The 18,906-nt window shown below is 38.1% G+C and overlaps 1 protein-coding gene across 1 annotated transcript in view; it reads right to left on the bottom strand.

Annotated features, from left to right (window-relative positions):
- Nucleotides 1-18,906, bottom strand: part of RAB3C (RAB3C, member RAS oncogene family) — a 259,697-nt gene that overhangs the window by 149,736 nt on the left and 91,055 nt on the right. The window contains exon 2 of the mRNA XM_042906319.1: nucleotides 2,457-2,575. Coding sequence (XP_042762253.1) covers nucleotides 2,457-2,575 — 119 coding nt within the window. The remainder of the gene's footprint in view (nucleotides 1-2,456; nucleotides 2,576-18,906) is intronic.

Genomic DNA, 18,906 nt, shown 5'->3' with positions numbered 1-18,906 from the left:
CTCCCCTCCCCCACCCCAAAAAAGGAAACAGAGCTTCAAAAACGAAGAGTGAGTTAAGAGTCAAATAAGGAGTTTGAGGAAGAGGAAGACTGATGTAACGCAGGTAGTCTGTTGACAGGTGAGGAAGCCTTGGTGGGGGAAAAGCTGGGTTGACTGGAGTAAGTGGGGGAAGGTGTGGAATAGGGCGTATGGTCACTGAACTTCTCTACATCATTTCTGATACTAGAGTCAGGAGTATAGAGAGCTTGGGCTCCTGGCCTTATTGCCATTTGGTTTTAATGAACTCAATTCTTGAGGGTGCAAACAGCATTTGGGATCCTGAAGTTTGAAACGTGATTCAGGAACGCTTCCTGCCTGGGACTACTGGGTCTCAAGATTTCCTGGAGGAAATAATCAAAGTTAAAATGACCATTTTGCACAGCAGTATGTGTGCTGGAGCTGTGTGTGACAATTAACTAGATATCGCCACACTCATAATTGAACCAGCCTTTCTGTCACTGATTTGAAATGGTACTTTCATCATAAACTAAATCCCCATATGGATTTGTGCCATGTTTGGACTCTCTGTTTCCTTCCATTCTGTACCAAACCTACTGGTATTTAATTGGGATTGCCCTTAATTTAAGAATTAATTTGAGAAGAACTGGCATTTTTACAATATTCAGTCTACTAAAAAGAAGAGTACTTAGGCCTTCTTTTATGTGCCTCAGTGGAGGATCATTACTTTTTCATATAATCCCAAACTTTCCCTTTTCAGTTTATAGCTATATATTTCCTTTTTGCGATGCTATTGTAAACGTATCATTTCTTGCATTGTGTGTGTGTTTATGTGTGTAAATAGAAAAGATGTCGGTGTTTTCTCGTATGAAAATTAAAATGTAAAAGAAATAATCTAAAGTAAGTTGAAGATTTTAATAGCATCCAACCTTCATTGAGCTAATACACATGTAAAAAAAAATCACTTTTGGGTACCTGGGTGGCTCAGTCAGTTGGGCGTCCAACTTTGACTCAGGTCATGATCTCACAGTCTGTGGGTTCGAGCCCTGTGTTGGGCTCTGTGCTGACAGCTCAGAGCCTGGAGCCTGCTTCAGATTCTGTGTCTCCCTCTCTCTGTCCCTTCCCCACTCATGCTCTGTCTCTCTCTGTCTCAAAAATAAATAAAAACATTTAAAAAATTTAAATAAATCACTTCGGATTATACTATCATTTAAAACAGAAAAAAATACAGTTTATTTCACTTTTAAAGAAAATATTTCTGAGAGAGAGTGCACACTCAAGCAGGGGAGAAGGGCAGAGGCGGGAGTGGGGGGAGATAGAGGGACAGAGAGAGAGAGACAGAGAGACAGAGAGAGACAGAGAGAGAGACCCAAGCAGTCTCCACACTAGCACAGAGCCCAACGTGGGGGACAATCCCATGACCCTGGGATCACAAACTGAGCTGAAATCAAGAGTCGGGTGCTCAACCCAGGTGCTCCAGTTTATTTCACTTTTGTATAGCTAATGCTTCCTTGCAGAAGACAAGCCATATTTTCAGTTAAAATATGGTATCTGTTCAGTCCTGGTACCAGCAGCAGGAGCTCCATTTTCCTCCCAATACCACACAAAGCTCTAGCGAGACTCTGGCTCTTTCCACAAGAAAGCAACTCTGCTCAGACCTGCTGCTTGAATCCACGACCGTGACCATCAGCTCTTCCATGTCTCCTCCCAAGGTGCTGGTAGAAGAAGCTGAAGGAAGCTGCACCCAAGGGCACACGCTCTCCACTGCAAACCATACTCACCACGGACAGAGGGGTTTTCATAGAGATGGTGTAGCCATGGGTCAGAACATGCTTTGGTTTTATCTCTGCATTTATCTCAGTCCTTCAAAACTTTTCAACTTGAAGAAAAACTGAAAACTATTTAACAAATCTAGACAAGGGGTCAGCAAGCTTTTGCTGTCAACAGCCGGATAGAAAAGGTTTCAGGCTTTGTGGGTCATATGGTTTCTGTTACAACAACTTAATTAACTCTGCTGTTGCAGTGTGAAAGCCATCACAGGCAATAAGAAAATGAGCATGGCTATGTTTAATAAAACTATTTACAAAACAAGCATTGCGCCAGATTTGACCTATGGTTCTCAGTTTCCTAATCCCTATATTAGACCAGTAAACTTCCAAACTATTCATTATTTATATTAAAAAAAAAAATCAGAAGTCTCCATGGAACTAGGCATGACAGGATGCAAAGCACTGGAAGGTACAAAATGTAGAAAAATCACCAAAATGACTTCTTCTCAATCCCTAAACAACAGCTCTTAGCATAGCTAGTACATGTCTGCTTTATGAAGCATGAGGGAGATCACAGTATACAATAAGTACACATATTACATTGCAGTGTGGTCAGTGCTTTGAGGAAGAAGAGAAAGTTGAATGAAAACACCATTATGATTAGTGATGGGAGTATTTGCTCCTACTTACCAATCCTGTACCGCATTGAAGGATTCTTCATTTGTGATGTCATACATCAAAATAAAGCCCATGGCTCCACGATAATAGGCTGTGGTGATAGTTCTGTATCTTTCCTGGCCTGCTGTGTCCTAAAAAATAACAATAATGATCTCTCAAAAAATAAGGCAATAAATGTTTTAGGAAGTGATTAATTATTCCAAAAACAGTCATAATAGAGAGTCTAAATTGTGCTTGCAATGTATAACTATATATCTTTTTAGTCTTGTTTTCCCTAATGATTTCCAGATAGCAGCTCTACAACATTATGAAAAATTATTTTTTTGGTAGAGATCTAGCTCAAAATACCCCTTCTACATATGTTCACTCTATTAAACAGAAGATCACTATAGAAAATAAAAGAAAAAGAAAGATTATACATATCAGAACCCTGTAGCTTTTTGTATAGTTTAAAACCAGAAGAGTTCATTAGCTCCATCATTATGTATTTATAATCTAAGCAGAGGCCACTGTGGGGGGAAAATAATTTTATGAAAATTCCCTGCTTTTAAAAGCATACAGTTTAATCTCAGCTTATTCAACTGTAAAATGAGAATAAAAATATATGCTTCCTGTGGATGTTTGAGTCAAGAGATTTGGGGTTTCTGTCTTCCTGTTACACGACTAGGGGAATGTGGACAAGCCACTTAACCTCTCTAAAGTCTAGCATGTTTGTTAGGATCATGTAAAACAGTATATGTGAAGTGCTTCACACAAAACCTGGCATACGAATAGTGGTCAACAGATGCCAAGTACTGGCTGTCGTTTTTGATGGCTGGGGAGTCAAGGCTAGCCCAAGAAGGGAGGTAGCAGCTTACAAATACAGGGGTTCAGGGCCTACAGAAGAGATGGCATGCTATGGTGAAACCTGGGAATCAGGCAGATACATCAGTGAAGTCACCTGTATATGTCATGTATACTTTAGTGTAGCTCAAGAAATAATTCCTCAATTCAACTGTTTCTTGCCCCTTTGTCTTCATAGGATCTAGGCTATCGCTTATGACACCATGCTCCCAGGTTTTCTCCTTCATTGCCTTCCCGGGAGATCAGGCTCTGATTTCTCTTTCCTAGTATTCTAGGTGCTGAGCACTTTGGAAAGAAATGTTATCTTCCTTCTGACTTCAGTCTGGATCGTCTTTCTCTTCTTCTCCCAGGAATGTCTCCATTGCACATGGAGTATAACCCAGGTCGCCCTAATAGCCCTTGTAGGGAAAGCTGATGTGTTGGATGACACAAGAATAGGATCCTTTGTCATCAAAATGAAACAAACATCTGAGTGTCACTACTGGGATGGGCTCATGTTGGAAATGCTATTCCTCACCCACAGGTATTCTCCTGTTTAGATGCTTACACCCCACCATAGACTAACCCTAAGAAACATGACCCTGCTTACAATTTTCTCCTAGTCTGTGTGGTATATTTTATTTGGCCCCTGCCATTTCAGAGAAGGGTGATCAAAAAAGGCTAAGGAAATCAGCAAGTGATTCCAGGAGAACATGGGGATATGAAGAAGTTGAGAATTAGCCAAGCATGTGACTTTTCATGAAACCAGAACAAGGACCAGGGAGATGTTTATGAGATGGTATTAGGGAAATACGGTTCCAAAGATAAGATGAAAACAAATTATGGTACCTAAAATAGCAAAAATAGAGCAAAATCTGTGGAAAAGATCTTTCAGAACGTATCAACATTGGCTGAAAACAAAAAGCTAAGTACAGACTTTACTGCATGAAAATTTGACAATTCCTTGAATATAAAAAAAGGTATAAATCAAATTAAAATGATACATAATCAAATAAAGTGGGAAATCTATTTTCATAGTACCAGAAGACCAAAAGTTACTATCTTTAATATGCTAAGTAGTATTAGAAATCATTAAGAAAAATGTTAAATAATCTAATTTAAAAATTATTTATATATAGGCACATAAATAGCTAATTAATCTTTAAAAAGAGTTGAATCCCAAGGATAATAATGCCACATAGGTGCATGCCTCCATAATAGAAGTTCCCTGGAACTTACGTGAATGTTTTATTTTACTTTGCTTAATATTACATAAATATGAAAATGTAGACATACAAGATAAACATTAATATCATCAGCTGCATATAATTGAGATAAATATACAAATTTATCAGGCAGAAAGAAGCCAATCTTAAGCTTATGTGGATATTCTTAGATACATGTTGGATTTAATTCAGTTAACATCATATCCAATTGTGAAATAAAGAAGAAAGTTAGAGAACCAAATTCCCAAAGACTATGTTTACAAAGCATGGTATAATCTGAGATTATGTAATAAAGTTTGGCTGTTTGGGGAACTAAACTCCTCATAATTATTTTAAAACATCTACTTTCATCCTGGGTTCCTATTTTCTAGAATACACTACCTATAAAATTACTTTTTTTTTTCTTATTGTGAAGTAACTTTAAATGGTTTTCTAGTCCTTGGTACTGTAATGTTATTGTATGATGACAGATAGTAGCTCCACTTGTAGTGAGCACAGCATCACACATAAGACTTGTTCAGTCAAGCGTTAGGGTTAGGGTTAGGGTGTTGTATACCTGAAACTAACATTGTGTGTCAACTATACTCAAAAAATTTTTTCTTAAGTTACAAAATGTGTAAAAATTAAAATGATAAAAATCCTGAAAATAAAAAAAGCTTTCTAGCATTGAGTAGTCTTCTCATAGGTTGGGGACCCCATTCCTGCTGCCCTCTCTATATAACAGACAGCTTTCCCCTGATTTTTCACTAGGAGAAAACAGCCAATACACCCAAGGCACTGCTAAAAGGTGACCTAGACTCTTTCTATCAAGCATGTCTTCAAAACAGACACTGAATAACGGTGTGCTGGAAAACTATGACATCCCCTTCTTCTTGACCTCTTCCAGTGATGGCTTCTCTTTTCTTAAGATGTTAATTTTATTTTGACAGTAAAGAAACCAGTTCTAGCATTATAAAACATTCATTTCAGTCTCTGTGCTGTTAATCTTTGAGAGAGCAGAAATCAAGGCCCTATTGTATTATGATTGATATGTTACAGGGAACCACACGGTTGGATAGCCATTACTAAAATTTAAAAGTAGAGAGAGGGGTAGCAAGCTTTAAAAAAAAAAAAAAAAAAAAAAAAAAAAAAAAAAAAAACAGCTTATAAGAAAACCAGCTGATAAGAAAAAAAAAAAAAAATAGAACCTTTCAGAAAGCACTCAAGTCACAGCAAGGCTCAGGGCCTTCTACTCCATTCTGATTTGAACCCAGAAACACAATCTAATTAGAGGTAGTTGTCACCTAAATGCTCATAGGAAGAATAAGAAACTTCACCAAATAGGGGAAGTGTATTAGGAAATCTTCCCAAATACAAAGATAACAACAAAAAGAGTAAAACTAAGCTAAAAAACCAGACACCAAGTTGGTTCTTCATTGGTTTTGAGCACTGAAACCAGCTTCAGAATTACAAACTCATTAGCATGTTCTTTCCCATGGTATCAGGAAGAAAAATAAGTCAGAAAAACACTTCATTACATTTGACATTTACTAATGATGATAGAAGGTTATATTTGAAAGAAAGAAACATTTTATAATGTCAAGTGCCACTAATGTAATTAAATGTGAGCAGTCTCAGAAGGTAACTGGCTACAATGGTACCTCTTCTCAATTTGTTCAGAAAAATGGCTCCCAACCTTGGTTTTGCATTGTTCCTCTGCTCAGTTAATTCTGATAACTGGGGATACCTGCTGATTTTCTATAAATGTAGAGTTCCTATAATTGAAAAACACAACTGGAAATCTCTTACAGAGAAAGTGAAGGATAAAAATATGACTAAAACTGAAAACTTTCTTCCATGAAGGTTAGCTGTCATTTTCTTCTCTTTTAAGAAAAATAAAATGATTTTAGTTGGCTTAAATATTGTGATTTCTCATCCACATTTTTAAGAGGAATTTTTGGCTTTAATGATAGATTTGATTAGCAAATACTTGAGTGCATGTCAAGAAAAGAACTGTAAAATATAAAACATTAGCAGCTTGATAAGTAGTAGCTAGGAACATTTTCAGTTTGAATTTTGGCATTTTGATCTCTGTCTTTGCCTTAAATTTTTTTCTGGTGAAATATTCTATTTTTTTTTATAACTGTATGTATTGCATTCTCAAACCCTTTGGACTTACACAGAGATAACATGCAGCTTTAAGATAAAGGAAATAGCTTTCCATTGTAATTTGATTTTTGTTTTGGCAGTTACTCCTCTCTGAACTGGATTAAAAGGAAAATAAAGTAAACATTAGTAAAGGAATATAACTCAGATAACATAACCACAACTAAAACACATTTTTTGAATGACTAGACAGGGAAAAACATATTAAAGGATAGATAATCTGAATACATGATAAAGTAGGCAATTTTACATGTGAAGAAACGCAATTGAACACATTGATGTTAGTTGATCAACAAAAGTAATTTAATTAAACTAGAGGATATAATATGTGATATTATACGTGTGATATAATGCGTGACTTGTGACAACTAAAGAGGTTTTGTCAGCAGAAATGAAAGAGGAGGATCCTGCAACCTAAGACTTAGACACACTTCACTAAATTTCCAAACAGACACAAAGATATGAAATGGAATAGTCAGCAAGCCTCCAAGCAAGTAGTAATCTCTTGTAGGAATTATTCTGAAGCATCAAATGAAGATTAAACGATGCTTAATACAGTTTAGTAACAGTGTAGATTGATTGACCCATTGATTCTTTTGTTCATTCATTCAAAAAACATTTCATGAACACGTATTACCAGTTAGGGACTGTGATTGGTTTATGTTAAATTTATTCTACCTATTGGAGACATACTTTTATAGATTTCAAAATTCTACACATTAAAAGCATTTCACTAATCAGAATATCATATTCCCTACATGTCTATGAAAAATTAGGTAAAATCATGAAAATACCATTTCTAAAGAACTAGACAGACTAGAGATTCAAAAATGTAAATGAGACCACCTCAGTGGTGAGGTTCTCTCAATTCATAGCCACTGTATGGGGTGTATTGTGTTCCCTCCAAAAGATATGTTGAAGCCCTAACCCCCAGAACTTTTGAATCTGACTTGGAAATAGGGTCTTTGTAGGTGTAATCTAGTTAATATGAGTCCATTCCAGGATAGGGTGGGCCTTAATCCTACGACTAGTATCCTTTGAAGAAGAGGAAACAGAGACACAGAGCACACAGAGAAGGTCATATGAAGGCAGAGGCAGAGACTGTAGTGATACATCAAGGAGCCAAGGAAGCCAAGGGTTGCTGGCAACCACCAGAAATAAGGAGAGAGGGATGAAATGAATTCTCTGCTAGAGCCTGAGAGAGAACGTAGCCCCGTCATCACCTTAACGGGACTTCTAGTCTCCAGAACTGTGGGACAGTACATTTCTATTTTTTTAAGCCACCCAACTTTCAGTACAGCATTGCTGCTGGAGTCACTGACTCCAGTCTGGAATCCTCATGATCAGGGCAGAAGCAATATAAATTTCACAGCTACCCACGTACCCATTTACTACTTTACAAAAGACAAAATACGGAAAATTAAAGGTAGCCTTATTGAGGAGCCTAACACAGTCTTGCTGCCTGAATTCATGAAGGATGCTATGCTAGAGTGCATTACTATATTCCACTTATGTAAAACTAATTCTGGGGGTGCCTGAGTGACTCAGTGGGTTGAGAGCCCGACTCTTGATTTCAGCTCAGGTCAAGATCTGAAAGTCGTGGGATCGAGCCCCGTGTGGGGCTCCGCGCTGAGCATGAAGCCTACTTAAGGTTTTCTCTCTCTTTCCCTCTGCCCCTCTCCCCACTTGCTCTTTCTCTCTCTTTCTTTCTCTCAAATAAAATTTAAAAAAATTCTGTTCACAAAAAGGTGAATTGATATACCTCTGGGATTTTAAAAAGTAGACTTTTATATATTTGCACACACATACATATATGAAGGAAAGAACAATGTTGCTTGAAATGACAAAAATTATATATTGCTTCATGTTGGTATTTTACCCCTAAATGAATGACATGCTATTATAGAAAAATGCAAAGTCATGAGGTATTCTGAGACATGACCCTCCAAAACAAAAGCAACAACAAAATGGTGATAATCACATATCATTTTTTTTTGTTTGATGGTACTTTCCCTCAAGGGTTAGGTTATTTTTTCATTTTCATGAACAGACAGACATTAAGGAGCATTGCATATAGTCTCATAAATATAGTAAGCAAAACAAGAAGCTTAAATATTTTGTTTTCTTACTGCATATTTATTTTTGGAATGAAGTAAAAACTTTTTTCTTAACAGCAGTTAATCTTCTATCAAAAAAAAAAAATTTACAAACCACTCTTCTCTACTGACCTGGTACAAACAGTCCCTTTCAATTCATTTACACACACTTACACAATCATCTGTAAATCAAGCCCACATTTTAGAAGACAGAACTAACAAACTGGCCTCTAAATAGTTCTTCAATCAATTTAGATGTCCTTCCTACCAACTGTCCTTTATCCATCCTTCTTACACTAGTTTATTGATCAGATTTTCTTGTCATGATGTTTAGCTTTGAAATACCCAAACCTTCATTTTATAATGGCATCCACTTCTAAGTAAAACCTAATAAAATAAGCCTGAGGCAGAGGATAAAACTTGACCTATTATTTCTTGGCAGTGTTACCATAGCAATTCATCTTCCCTGGAAGAGAGGAACAGTCACATATAGCTCTTTTATTGGCAGCCTTTGACTCCATTGTCAGGAAGACCCTAACATATCAACCAATAGTATGTTTCTGCTCATGAAAGTTAAGACACTTTCACTAAACACTAACCGCTCTTGTGAACTCTTTAAGACCTAATAAAACTCACAAAGCTGTGTAAAAGGCATCTTCACTCATTTTATTTAAGAGCTTGCTTTCTAAGAATGATTAGCACAAAGACAGAGAAAGATGCCATTTTTGCTTTCTTTTTAATTAATCTCTTTGACATACTTCTTCCCAGTGGGATTTTGATTATGCTCAATTTTGTCAAAACCTGGGGCATAATACTCAAATGCAGGCATGCTCAAAGCTTTTAGTCAAGATGGTGATTGTTTTTCTTCACAAAACATGATCCAAAATGCTTACAATGATCAAATGTTCTGTTTTAAAAGATAACAGGCTTTTCAGTGGGAATCTTATTGTTGTCCTAAAATTGGCAACAAGACTCAAACTAGACTCCTTGCAAAGGGATGGAACTGTCACTCACAAAGCCACATGCCAGTTGGAGTGGGTTGAATGGGTGTCTGTGTAGGCAATGGGAGTACTGATCTGCACTTGTGTGGGGTTCCTAAGACCTGGAGAGAAATGGCAGGGTAGACAGGGAGGCAGGAGGGAGGTCTGACTTCCCACTGGTTAACAGGTCTAGGCTATGTGAGTTTCTCATGGATAAAGAAACACCAAAGCAGGTAGCTGCATTTGAGACATCTTGCCATTAACCCACTTTGTGAGAAGACTGTCTCCTGGATGACGTGCATGAGTCTAGTGGTATACTAACAGGGAAAGGAGGCAGCTGAAGGAATGTTAGAAGGGAAAGGACCCTGAGCAAACTTCCATGTCATGGCACTGAACAGCAGGAGATCCTTGAAGGGCTCCCTGAACATCCTACATTAGAGAACCAGCATTTGGCTATATGTTACACAAAAGGTGTGGACAACAGGACAGGCTTAGCTGGTGAAGCTAAGAAAGAATTATAATTCATCTCCCATTAGATAAAGCTGTCTGCCGTTTCCCTGTCTCCCAGCTCTCCTTCCACTTTTGACATGGGAAGAGTAACTACAAAAAGGAGGTACAGAAAGGGTAAAAGAGTGGGTCAAACCCCTTTTCTTATTACACCACCAGTCCCTAGGAATATAGCCAGGATTATGATAAGGAAAGAATCTGAGTATTAAATTGGATGTGACAAGCGCATTTTAAACTAAGCTCTGGGCTCAGCAATACTGAGTATTTTTTGTTTTTGTTTTTTAATAAGCCTTATATCTTTTAGAGAATTTTTAGGTTCATAGTAAAATTGAGTGGAAAATTGAGAGTTCCCATATACTCTCTGCATAGCCTCATGCATAACCTCCCTCATCGTCAACATCTCCCACCAGAGTAGTACATTTGTTGCAACTAATGAACATACCTTGACATATCATTATCACTCAGAGTCCATAGTTTATGTTAGGGTTCATTCTTGGTGTTATGTATTCTGGGTTTGGGTTTGGACAAAATTATAGTGACATGTATCCACTGTCACATTATAGTACCATACAGAGTAGGTTCATTGCCCTAAAAATGTCTGTGCTCTGCCTGAGCTTTTCCTTTTAAATAGGAAAAAAAATGACTGGAAATGGTATCTGTTCAAGTTGTGGTTTGAGGATGGACATAGGACATTGAGCACAGTGTGACTGAAACAGGATTTCGATAGACATAATACTAATGTGTGATATTTAACATCAACGGATTTAGACTTTTCACCAGAGTAACCACCAGTGAAATAGAACAATGACAACATGAAGAATGGAGACATTAGCAGGACTTCATACGTTTCAGGGTATATTCACATTTGTCATTTTATTTAATTATTCTGAGGTAGTAGACCATTTTATAGATGGTAAAACTGAGAAATAGAGAGGTTAGCCACCAGTTCTGAGTCATAAAAGTATTAAATAATAGGAATCATACTAAGGCCAACCTTTTCTCACACACAGTCTACTCCTTCCCCCAAATTTTAGGTTGACTATTGGACAATTCAGATTTTTTTTTCAGTCTGGCTCTATGTTTGATGTAGTCATTTGGCTATTTAACACTTGTTTCATGTATGTGCTTTTTGATCTTTGTCAGCTTCACTTTTTCAAACTCCATTCATTCTTTCACCAGTGGTAACCACGACTGGTCCCAACACTCTGCTAAAATGGTTCATGCTAAAGTAATCAGTGACATCCTGACTGCCATATCCAGTGGTTTAATTTCTGTTTCTCATCCCAGTTGTCCTTTATCAAACATGTGGTACCAATGACAAGTCCTGATTTCTTTAAACCTGTTCTTCCAGAACATGGTTCTCTAATTTAGGGTGTAAAAAGTCAAGATAGTATTAAGCGCGGAACAGTGCATAACATTGTTATGTAGAGTGGGAAAAGGTAGCTGTTAAATTATTCTAAGTATTTGAGTTTGGGGAAATAAAGATATTAAATTTTTATTTTAAATATAAACTGTGGAATTTTAATAATCACCTTATATACAACAGATAAAACTTTCAAACTAATAAAGGAAAGAATGAAATTGGAGAAAATAAAAGCACTCGACCAATCCAAGAAAAAGCAGGAAATAAATAAATAGAATCAGGATGGTCAAGGCAAAGTCATAAAATAAGATGGCAAACATATAACCATATATAGTGGTAACAGGGTAGATATTAAAGGGCCAATTTCAACAGTAAAAAGTTTCTGATGCACCAGATCAAAAATCCTATAAGAGGGAAAAATGTATTTAAAAACATTCTGTGAATTCAGAGCTGAAACAGACCTAGAACATTTAGATTCTCATTTACAAATCAGGAAATGAAAGCCCAGAGAGGCCAGTGAGATAATCAAGCTCATGCAGTTTATAAGTGCCGAATAATCAGGCGCGTGGGTGGCTCAGTCAGTTAAGTGTCTGACTTTGGCTCAGGTCATGATCTCACAGTCTGTGACTTCGAGCCCAGCTACGGCTCTGTGCTGACATCTTGGCGCCTGAAACCTACTTGGGATTCTGTGTCTCCCTCCCTCTGTGCCCCTGCCCCACTCACATACTTGTCTTTCTCTCTCTCTCTCTCTCTCTCCCTCCCTCCCTCCCTCTCCCCTCTTTCTCTCTCAAAACTAAAGAAACATTAAAAAAAAATTTTAAGTGCCAAATAATCAACAATAACCCAGATTTCCTGACTTGAAATACAATTCTCTGTTAAAATATAGTTTTCTGTTTTTAACAAAAATGTACCTAATCTTTATAGACTAAGTTCTGTATGCACCTTCATTCTTTCTTGAAAATACAAGGTCTACGTCCCAGACTACTGATATTTTCTCCTAGAGGGTAGAGAAAACTGTGATGAATAATAAGGGTCAAAATATGACAATTAGGGGTGGCTGGGTGGCTCAGTTAGTTTGAGCATCTGACTTCGGCTCAGGTCATGATCTCACACAGTCTGTGAGTTCGAGCCCCAAATCGGGCTCTGTGCTGACGGCTCAGAGCCTGGAGCCTGGTTCAGATTCTGTGTCTCCCTCTCTCTCTGCCCCTCCCCCCCTCACATTCTGTCTCTCTCTGTCTCAAAAATATTAAAATAAATAAATAAAAATAAAATAAAATAAAATATGACCAAAAAATACCACAGGTGATCTTTGCCTTGACCTAGCCTTATGAATAAACAATTTCTTGTCTACTTATATTTCTTTAAAAGTATGGAAGTGAAGTAATGAAGGATGAGAGAGAACACTGGATAACTTGATTTTCATCGTGAAAAATTTGTGAGTTTTGATGTAATCAAAAGATGAAAAACACCAGTGACACACGAGAGAATTAATTGCCTTTAGTTTTTTGTACAAGTTTGACTTGAGATATCTGTGTTACAATGATGGGAATGTGGTTCTTAGACACAAGAATGTGGCCAAGGTCTCCTAGGAGAGTGGAGCTATTTATAGTTTCCCTTTGAAACGATGAAGATAGGGTGATACCCTGGCACAGGAAGATGAGAGAGGATGAAGATCAGAGGCCCGTGCAATGCCTTTCAGAGCTAAGAAGCAAAGGCGAGGGCAAACCGAAGAAGAAAACTCAAAGACTTCCAATTTTCTTTTGAAAAATTAAAGAGGAAGGTTACAAATCCTGTCTGCATTGTTGTGCGGCCGCAGAGGGTGGGGGCACCTGTCCTTTCTGTCTTGTGTTTTCAAGCCCAAGGGAACTTCAAAAAGAAATAAAAATATCCTATCAAATGGCCATTCTTTTACTCTTCTGGACTATTTTAACCAAGAATAAAATGAATTCTTAACTTAGCCCAAGCAATTTAGTGCCTAGCCAAAATGAACATTCGGGCTCAAAATTTATATAAGGAAAAAATCAGGTTGTTTTAACTAATCAATATTTTGTCTGGGTTGGGGCGCCTGGGTGGCTCAGTCAGTTAAGCGTCCGACTTCAACTCAGGTCACGATCTCGCGGTCCGTGAGTTCAAGCCCTGAGTCGGGCTCTGGGCTGATGGATCAGAGCCTGGAGACTGCTTCCGATTCTGTGTCTCCCACTCTCTCTGCCCCTTCCCCATTCATGCTCTGTCTCTCTCTGTCTCAAAAATAAATAAACGTTAAAAAAATTAAAAAAAATATTTTGTCTGGGTTAACTTCTTGGTAAAAACTAACCAAACAACATAAATCTATATTCCTAACATTGGGCTGGGTAGTGAAAAAAATACAGAATAAACATCCATGAGAGGCAATATCTAAATCAAATAATTTGCATTTCCAGTAAACTGACAAAATGAAAGTTGTAAAAGCAATCTGAGAAGCTGGCTGTATTTGAAGAGTTTACTGTGTGATGGGTGAAATGTGTTCCAGGGGAATCCAAGAAGGGACAGCTTGAAGGGAACTGGAAAAAGCTCCAAGAAAAGGTAAGGCAGTTTCCCCAGTGACAGGTAGGTTTTGAGGGGCTGAGAGGAGGTGGTCAGCAGACAGAACCACAGTCAGGATGATAGAGAAACTTGGAGATAAAGCAAGGAGTGAAGAGACTGGCACTGATGCTCTCCTTTGTAAATTTCTCTTTCACTAGTCCCCGGTGGGGACTAAAACAATATTTATACGTAAGTACTATAAAAGAGCTTGTTCTGCATCTGAAAATTCACCTGGTGATGTAAATGGAAAGAAGAATGCCCTGTTTCCCTTTTAAACTGTAGTGTCTGGTAGGGAAAAAAAATGGAGAACAGATTCTTATTTCTTCTGTAGCAGGATGCACAGTCTGAAATGGAAGAGAAAAAATGTCATCTATGACCCAGTACCAGCTGGGTCAGGTAGTTAAACCCCTCTGAATTTTCACTTTCTTTTTTTTTTTAATTTTTTTAAATCTTTATTTATTTTTGAGAGAGAGACAGAGTGTGAGCAGGGGAGGAGGAGAGAGAGAGAGGGAGACACAGAATCTGAAGCAGGCTCCAGGCCCTGAGCTGTCAGCACAGAGCCCGACTCTAACTCCTGAACCGTGAGATCATGACCTGAGCCGAAGTCAGACGCTCAACCAACTGAGCCACCCAGGTTCCCCTGAATTTTCACTTTCTAGCTAAAAGAAAGATAATATGTAAGGTTGTGGTAAGGATTAAGTAAATTCATATATCTAAAGGCTTCTTGCACACACTAAGTGCTCAATAAATGGAACCTCTTTTATATTTTTCTCCCGGAAGCAGCAACATGTGGAGGACAGAGCAAGGGCTTTGGTGTTAGAACAGCTGGGGTTCCTGCTCTGATATATATACTGTGTGGCTTTAGAAATATCACCGGACCTCTCTGAGCATCAGCTGAATGATTTCCAAATTGAAATCTTTACCTGATACTGAGTTGAACTGAAAGCTGCAAATAAGAAAAGTACTATGCGAGCTATAAAATGCTATAGCTAGCATCATTATTGCTTGTGTTAATGATGGTAAAGAACTGAAGCAAGCATGTCAAATTCTAAGAGAAAGTGTCTGTTAAGATGCAAATGGACTGCTCAGTAGAATATTATTCCTCACTTATCCCACCCTCCACCCTCGGGAAGGAGCGGAAATAAAGATACGAATCCTTCTGAATCACCCAGAATCCACATGCCCTCTTTTTCTCTCTCCATGCCCCGTTACATAAAAATGGAACAGATTTCAAAGAAGAAACACACAATGAAATCTCTATCAGGACTATTACTTGATTAGGCTCACAAATTTCTTTAAAGTCCTCTACACTTTCTTATTTTTGTGAGTGTCTTGACCATGATTGAGACAAAAGGCCTAATGAATCACAACAGTATTTCAAGGTTAAAGTAGTGAGTTCCACATCTCAAACTACGGTGCACTGAGGTAGATAAGAATCATTTCACAATGAGTATGATGTGCGATGAATGAAGTCTCTAAAACACACAGGGAGACAAAGGGAAATGAAAATGTAGAAACCAGATGCTACAGAAACAGAAGTCCCGTAGCATCTCATTACGTGCTCCACACACGGAAACAGCAAGCTCGCAGCAGGCAGCTGGCCGTGTAACAGACATGGGCCATGAGAGGATAAAATCATTGTCTGTCTTCTGGGGAGCACTGGAAAGCCAGAGAAAAGAGATATCAGGGAAAGGATGTTTCCTTTGGAAAGGCTTCTGGACCAGAAACAACACCGCTATTACTAATGGCATACATTTCTCTTTTATAAGTGGGTCTAATATATTTGTTTCTTTATGAATAGCCTGCAACGTAAATGATTTTTAAAATATAATGTGATGATATTCCTTCCATCCACGTGGAATGTCTAAACATCAAAGCAATCCTGAGTTGCTGACTGGTTTCACAAGTTGTTGAGTTAGTGGAAAACATTAATCCTATTGACCGGCATTTGGGAAACAGGGAAAGTCACACCTAGGCCTCATACAGCATGGGGCAATTTCACCCATGACCCCATGTGACATAACATTTCCGGAAGAGGTTACATAGGATTCAATTTTATAAGGCACAAAGTCTTCCAGGGCCTCCTATAATAGAGGATAATTGCAAGTAAGGCTTCAAGATCCCATAACTAAGTAGGTGACAAACCTGGGCTTCTTTGCCTACATTTTTTGGCTATGTTGAAACCATCAAAAAATGGCTTCAATTGGTATTTAAGCAATTGTCTCTTTTCTGTTCTATTCTGATCAGATACCAATGCAGAGCTGAATCTGACGTTCGGCTCTATAATTGGAGGAACTGAAATCAGAGATGAGGTCAGAGGCCAGCCACAAAGATGATAGAGTTAATGAGAGATGTGCTCATGGAGAAAAAAAAAAAAGCAAGGAGGCTTTATTAAGTCTCAGGAGTCTGAATAGTGACTTCCTCCAAAGATGAAGATATACAAGTCTTTCTGATACAGCATGGGAAACAGATTTTTTAAAAATAAATCTTTATTCAAGACAGGAGTGGACTTACTGGTGGGTGGGAGGAAATAGGGCTGGACACTGGCTGCAAGGGCTGGGGAAGCTAGGAAGGCAGACCCAGTGCTGAGGACTGACTGTGAACAGTGGACTCTCCTCTGGAGAGGGAAAGGGAAAGAGGCCAGTGTGGGGAGGGAAGACAGGCCCATGGGCACTAAGGGCCCCTTTACCATTGTTACTATGCAGACTGATTTCGAAAGGGATAAAATCTAACCATAGCACTGTATATAAACAAAATCTCAGGGAGGCCAAACTCATATTAAAACTTGATACGATCTAAATACAGAATAACATCCACAGAATTTATTCAACCTGAATTCCATTTAAGAGTTGAATCTTCTACTCAGTGAGAAAAAGCAAATTTCCAGAACTTATTATAAAGAAAGCAGCCACTTTATGTCTCCAGATGAAATGAAAAAGAACCTGTATTGAATTGCAGCTCCATCACTTACTAGAAGAGAAGTATGTTAAACACTCATACCTTTCAAATGTAAGAAGAGAGGTTAGCTAAGACAAAGAAAACCATTGTTGATGGGGAATAAAACCTATGGATAAAGCAACATTTAGTTTTTATCTTTCATAGTAAAAAAAGTTACCAAAATCACTGCATTACAAATAGATTAAATAGACCTAAGTCATTTGCCAAACAATCTGGCAGCCCATAAAAGCATCTTTCCCACATTTAAATTTCACTGACAACATGGCTGCTGGCATGAGAAGCCTGAAAGGGCATTAGCATTCTGACTATAATTCCGTTTTTTACTTTCAACGCAAAAAGTTCTTTTGGGGCTTGTATGCCAGACAAATGTATTTTTCTTACCATGCCAACAGACCCTACTGCTCGAATAGCTTGATAGCAGAGTCAGAGAGCAGATGCACTGGCATCTACCAATTCTTTCCTACAGGAAAGACAGAAAGTTGTCCAGCTGGGTACCACCCAGGCTGGAGTATGCCAGGCTTGATGCTCATGCTGTGCTAATAAGGTCAGGGTCTGATCCCTGTGAGTTCTTTGTTCTGCCTGACTACATGCTCAAGCTGGCCACTCATTTCACAAATGTGAGGGAAAGGTGGATGGGCAAGGCAGTAAGGCTGGATTCGCACAGATCCCTCATCCTTTACAGAAAGACGAATGAATGACTCTTTACATCTAAAGACCACTTTAAGCTGCTGAAGAACATGACCACTTGGGTCAGGATTTCTTCCCTTATTTTGCTATTGCCAACAGCAATAAATTCTGATGTAGCTCAGACTGGTTTGTATGGACAAATAACTGGAGCTAACCTCACATTCAGGGAAGTTTTAGGAAACCTCTTCTTTTGGACAGGCTTACTCATAAATTATAGTTGCTGTGTTAACATAGTGCCACACTCTGAGAGGCTCTCCTTTAGTATACTTGGTGGTGAACTCTGGGAACTGACACTGTCTCCAAGCATGCCTGCCTTGGTCATTCTGATGCTGGTAGTGTGACTAACACTGGCTATCCGTGAAGAGTAGGAACACTGGGGTTAGGTGACTGGTGTTCACACTCTGACTCCATCACTTACTATGTGATCTTAGAAAAATCAGTTAACCTCTCTACACCTCAGTTTCCCCAACTGTGAAATGGGGATTATGATTGACTACCTCCAAGGTTGTTATGAAGAATAAATGAATGAACACAGGTAATTGTTTAGCACAGGCCCTCAGCAATACATGCTAAATATTACTACTCCCAGAGGCTCTTTCATCTTTTTTTTTAAGTTTCTTTCTGAAATGCAATGTTTGATATAATAATATGTTTCACATATAATTCACATATTTTCTCTCTCAAAAATAAATAAACATTAATAAATTAGCATTAATAAATAAACATTATGGTTTAGGTTTTCAGAGTTGCTACAGAAATTCATATGTATACAAATTCATGTACACATATTACATAGATTGTATTTTATAGGTATTATAGACCTAATTCTTGTATGCCATTTTTTTTCAAACCACTGCTAATCACTCTTATTTAAATAAAATGATAAGTGGCCAAGAGGTAAAGATGTCTTACAAGTTGTCATTCCGCAGTAAAATAGGATCTTTTCTTTTTCTTTTTTTTTTTTTTTTTTCAAATGGAAATGAGATTACTGCTATGGTCTTCCACTTCGCTTGAAATTTACAGGCAAAAATCGCTCAGCTTTAATATTTCTTTCTGCCAGGACAGCAACTTCAATATGAAGTGTCCAAGGCAATTAAAAAACAGAGACAAGCAAAT

The sequence above is a fragment of the Panthera leo genome, chromosome A1 (genome assembly GCF_018350215.1).
Source record: "Panthera leo isolate Ple1 chromosome A1, P.leo_Ple1_pat1.1, whole genome shotgun sequence".
NCBI classification, from domain to species: Eukaryota; Metazoa; Chordata; class Mammalia; order Carnivora; family Felidae; genus Panthera; species Panthera leo.
The sequence above is the reverse complement of the archived record's forward strand: the minus strand, read 5'-3'. Positions and strand labels throughout refer to the sequence as shown.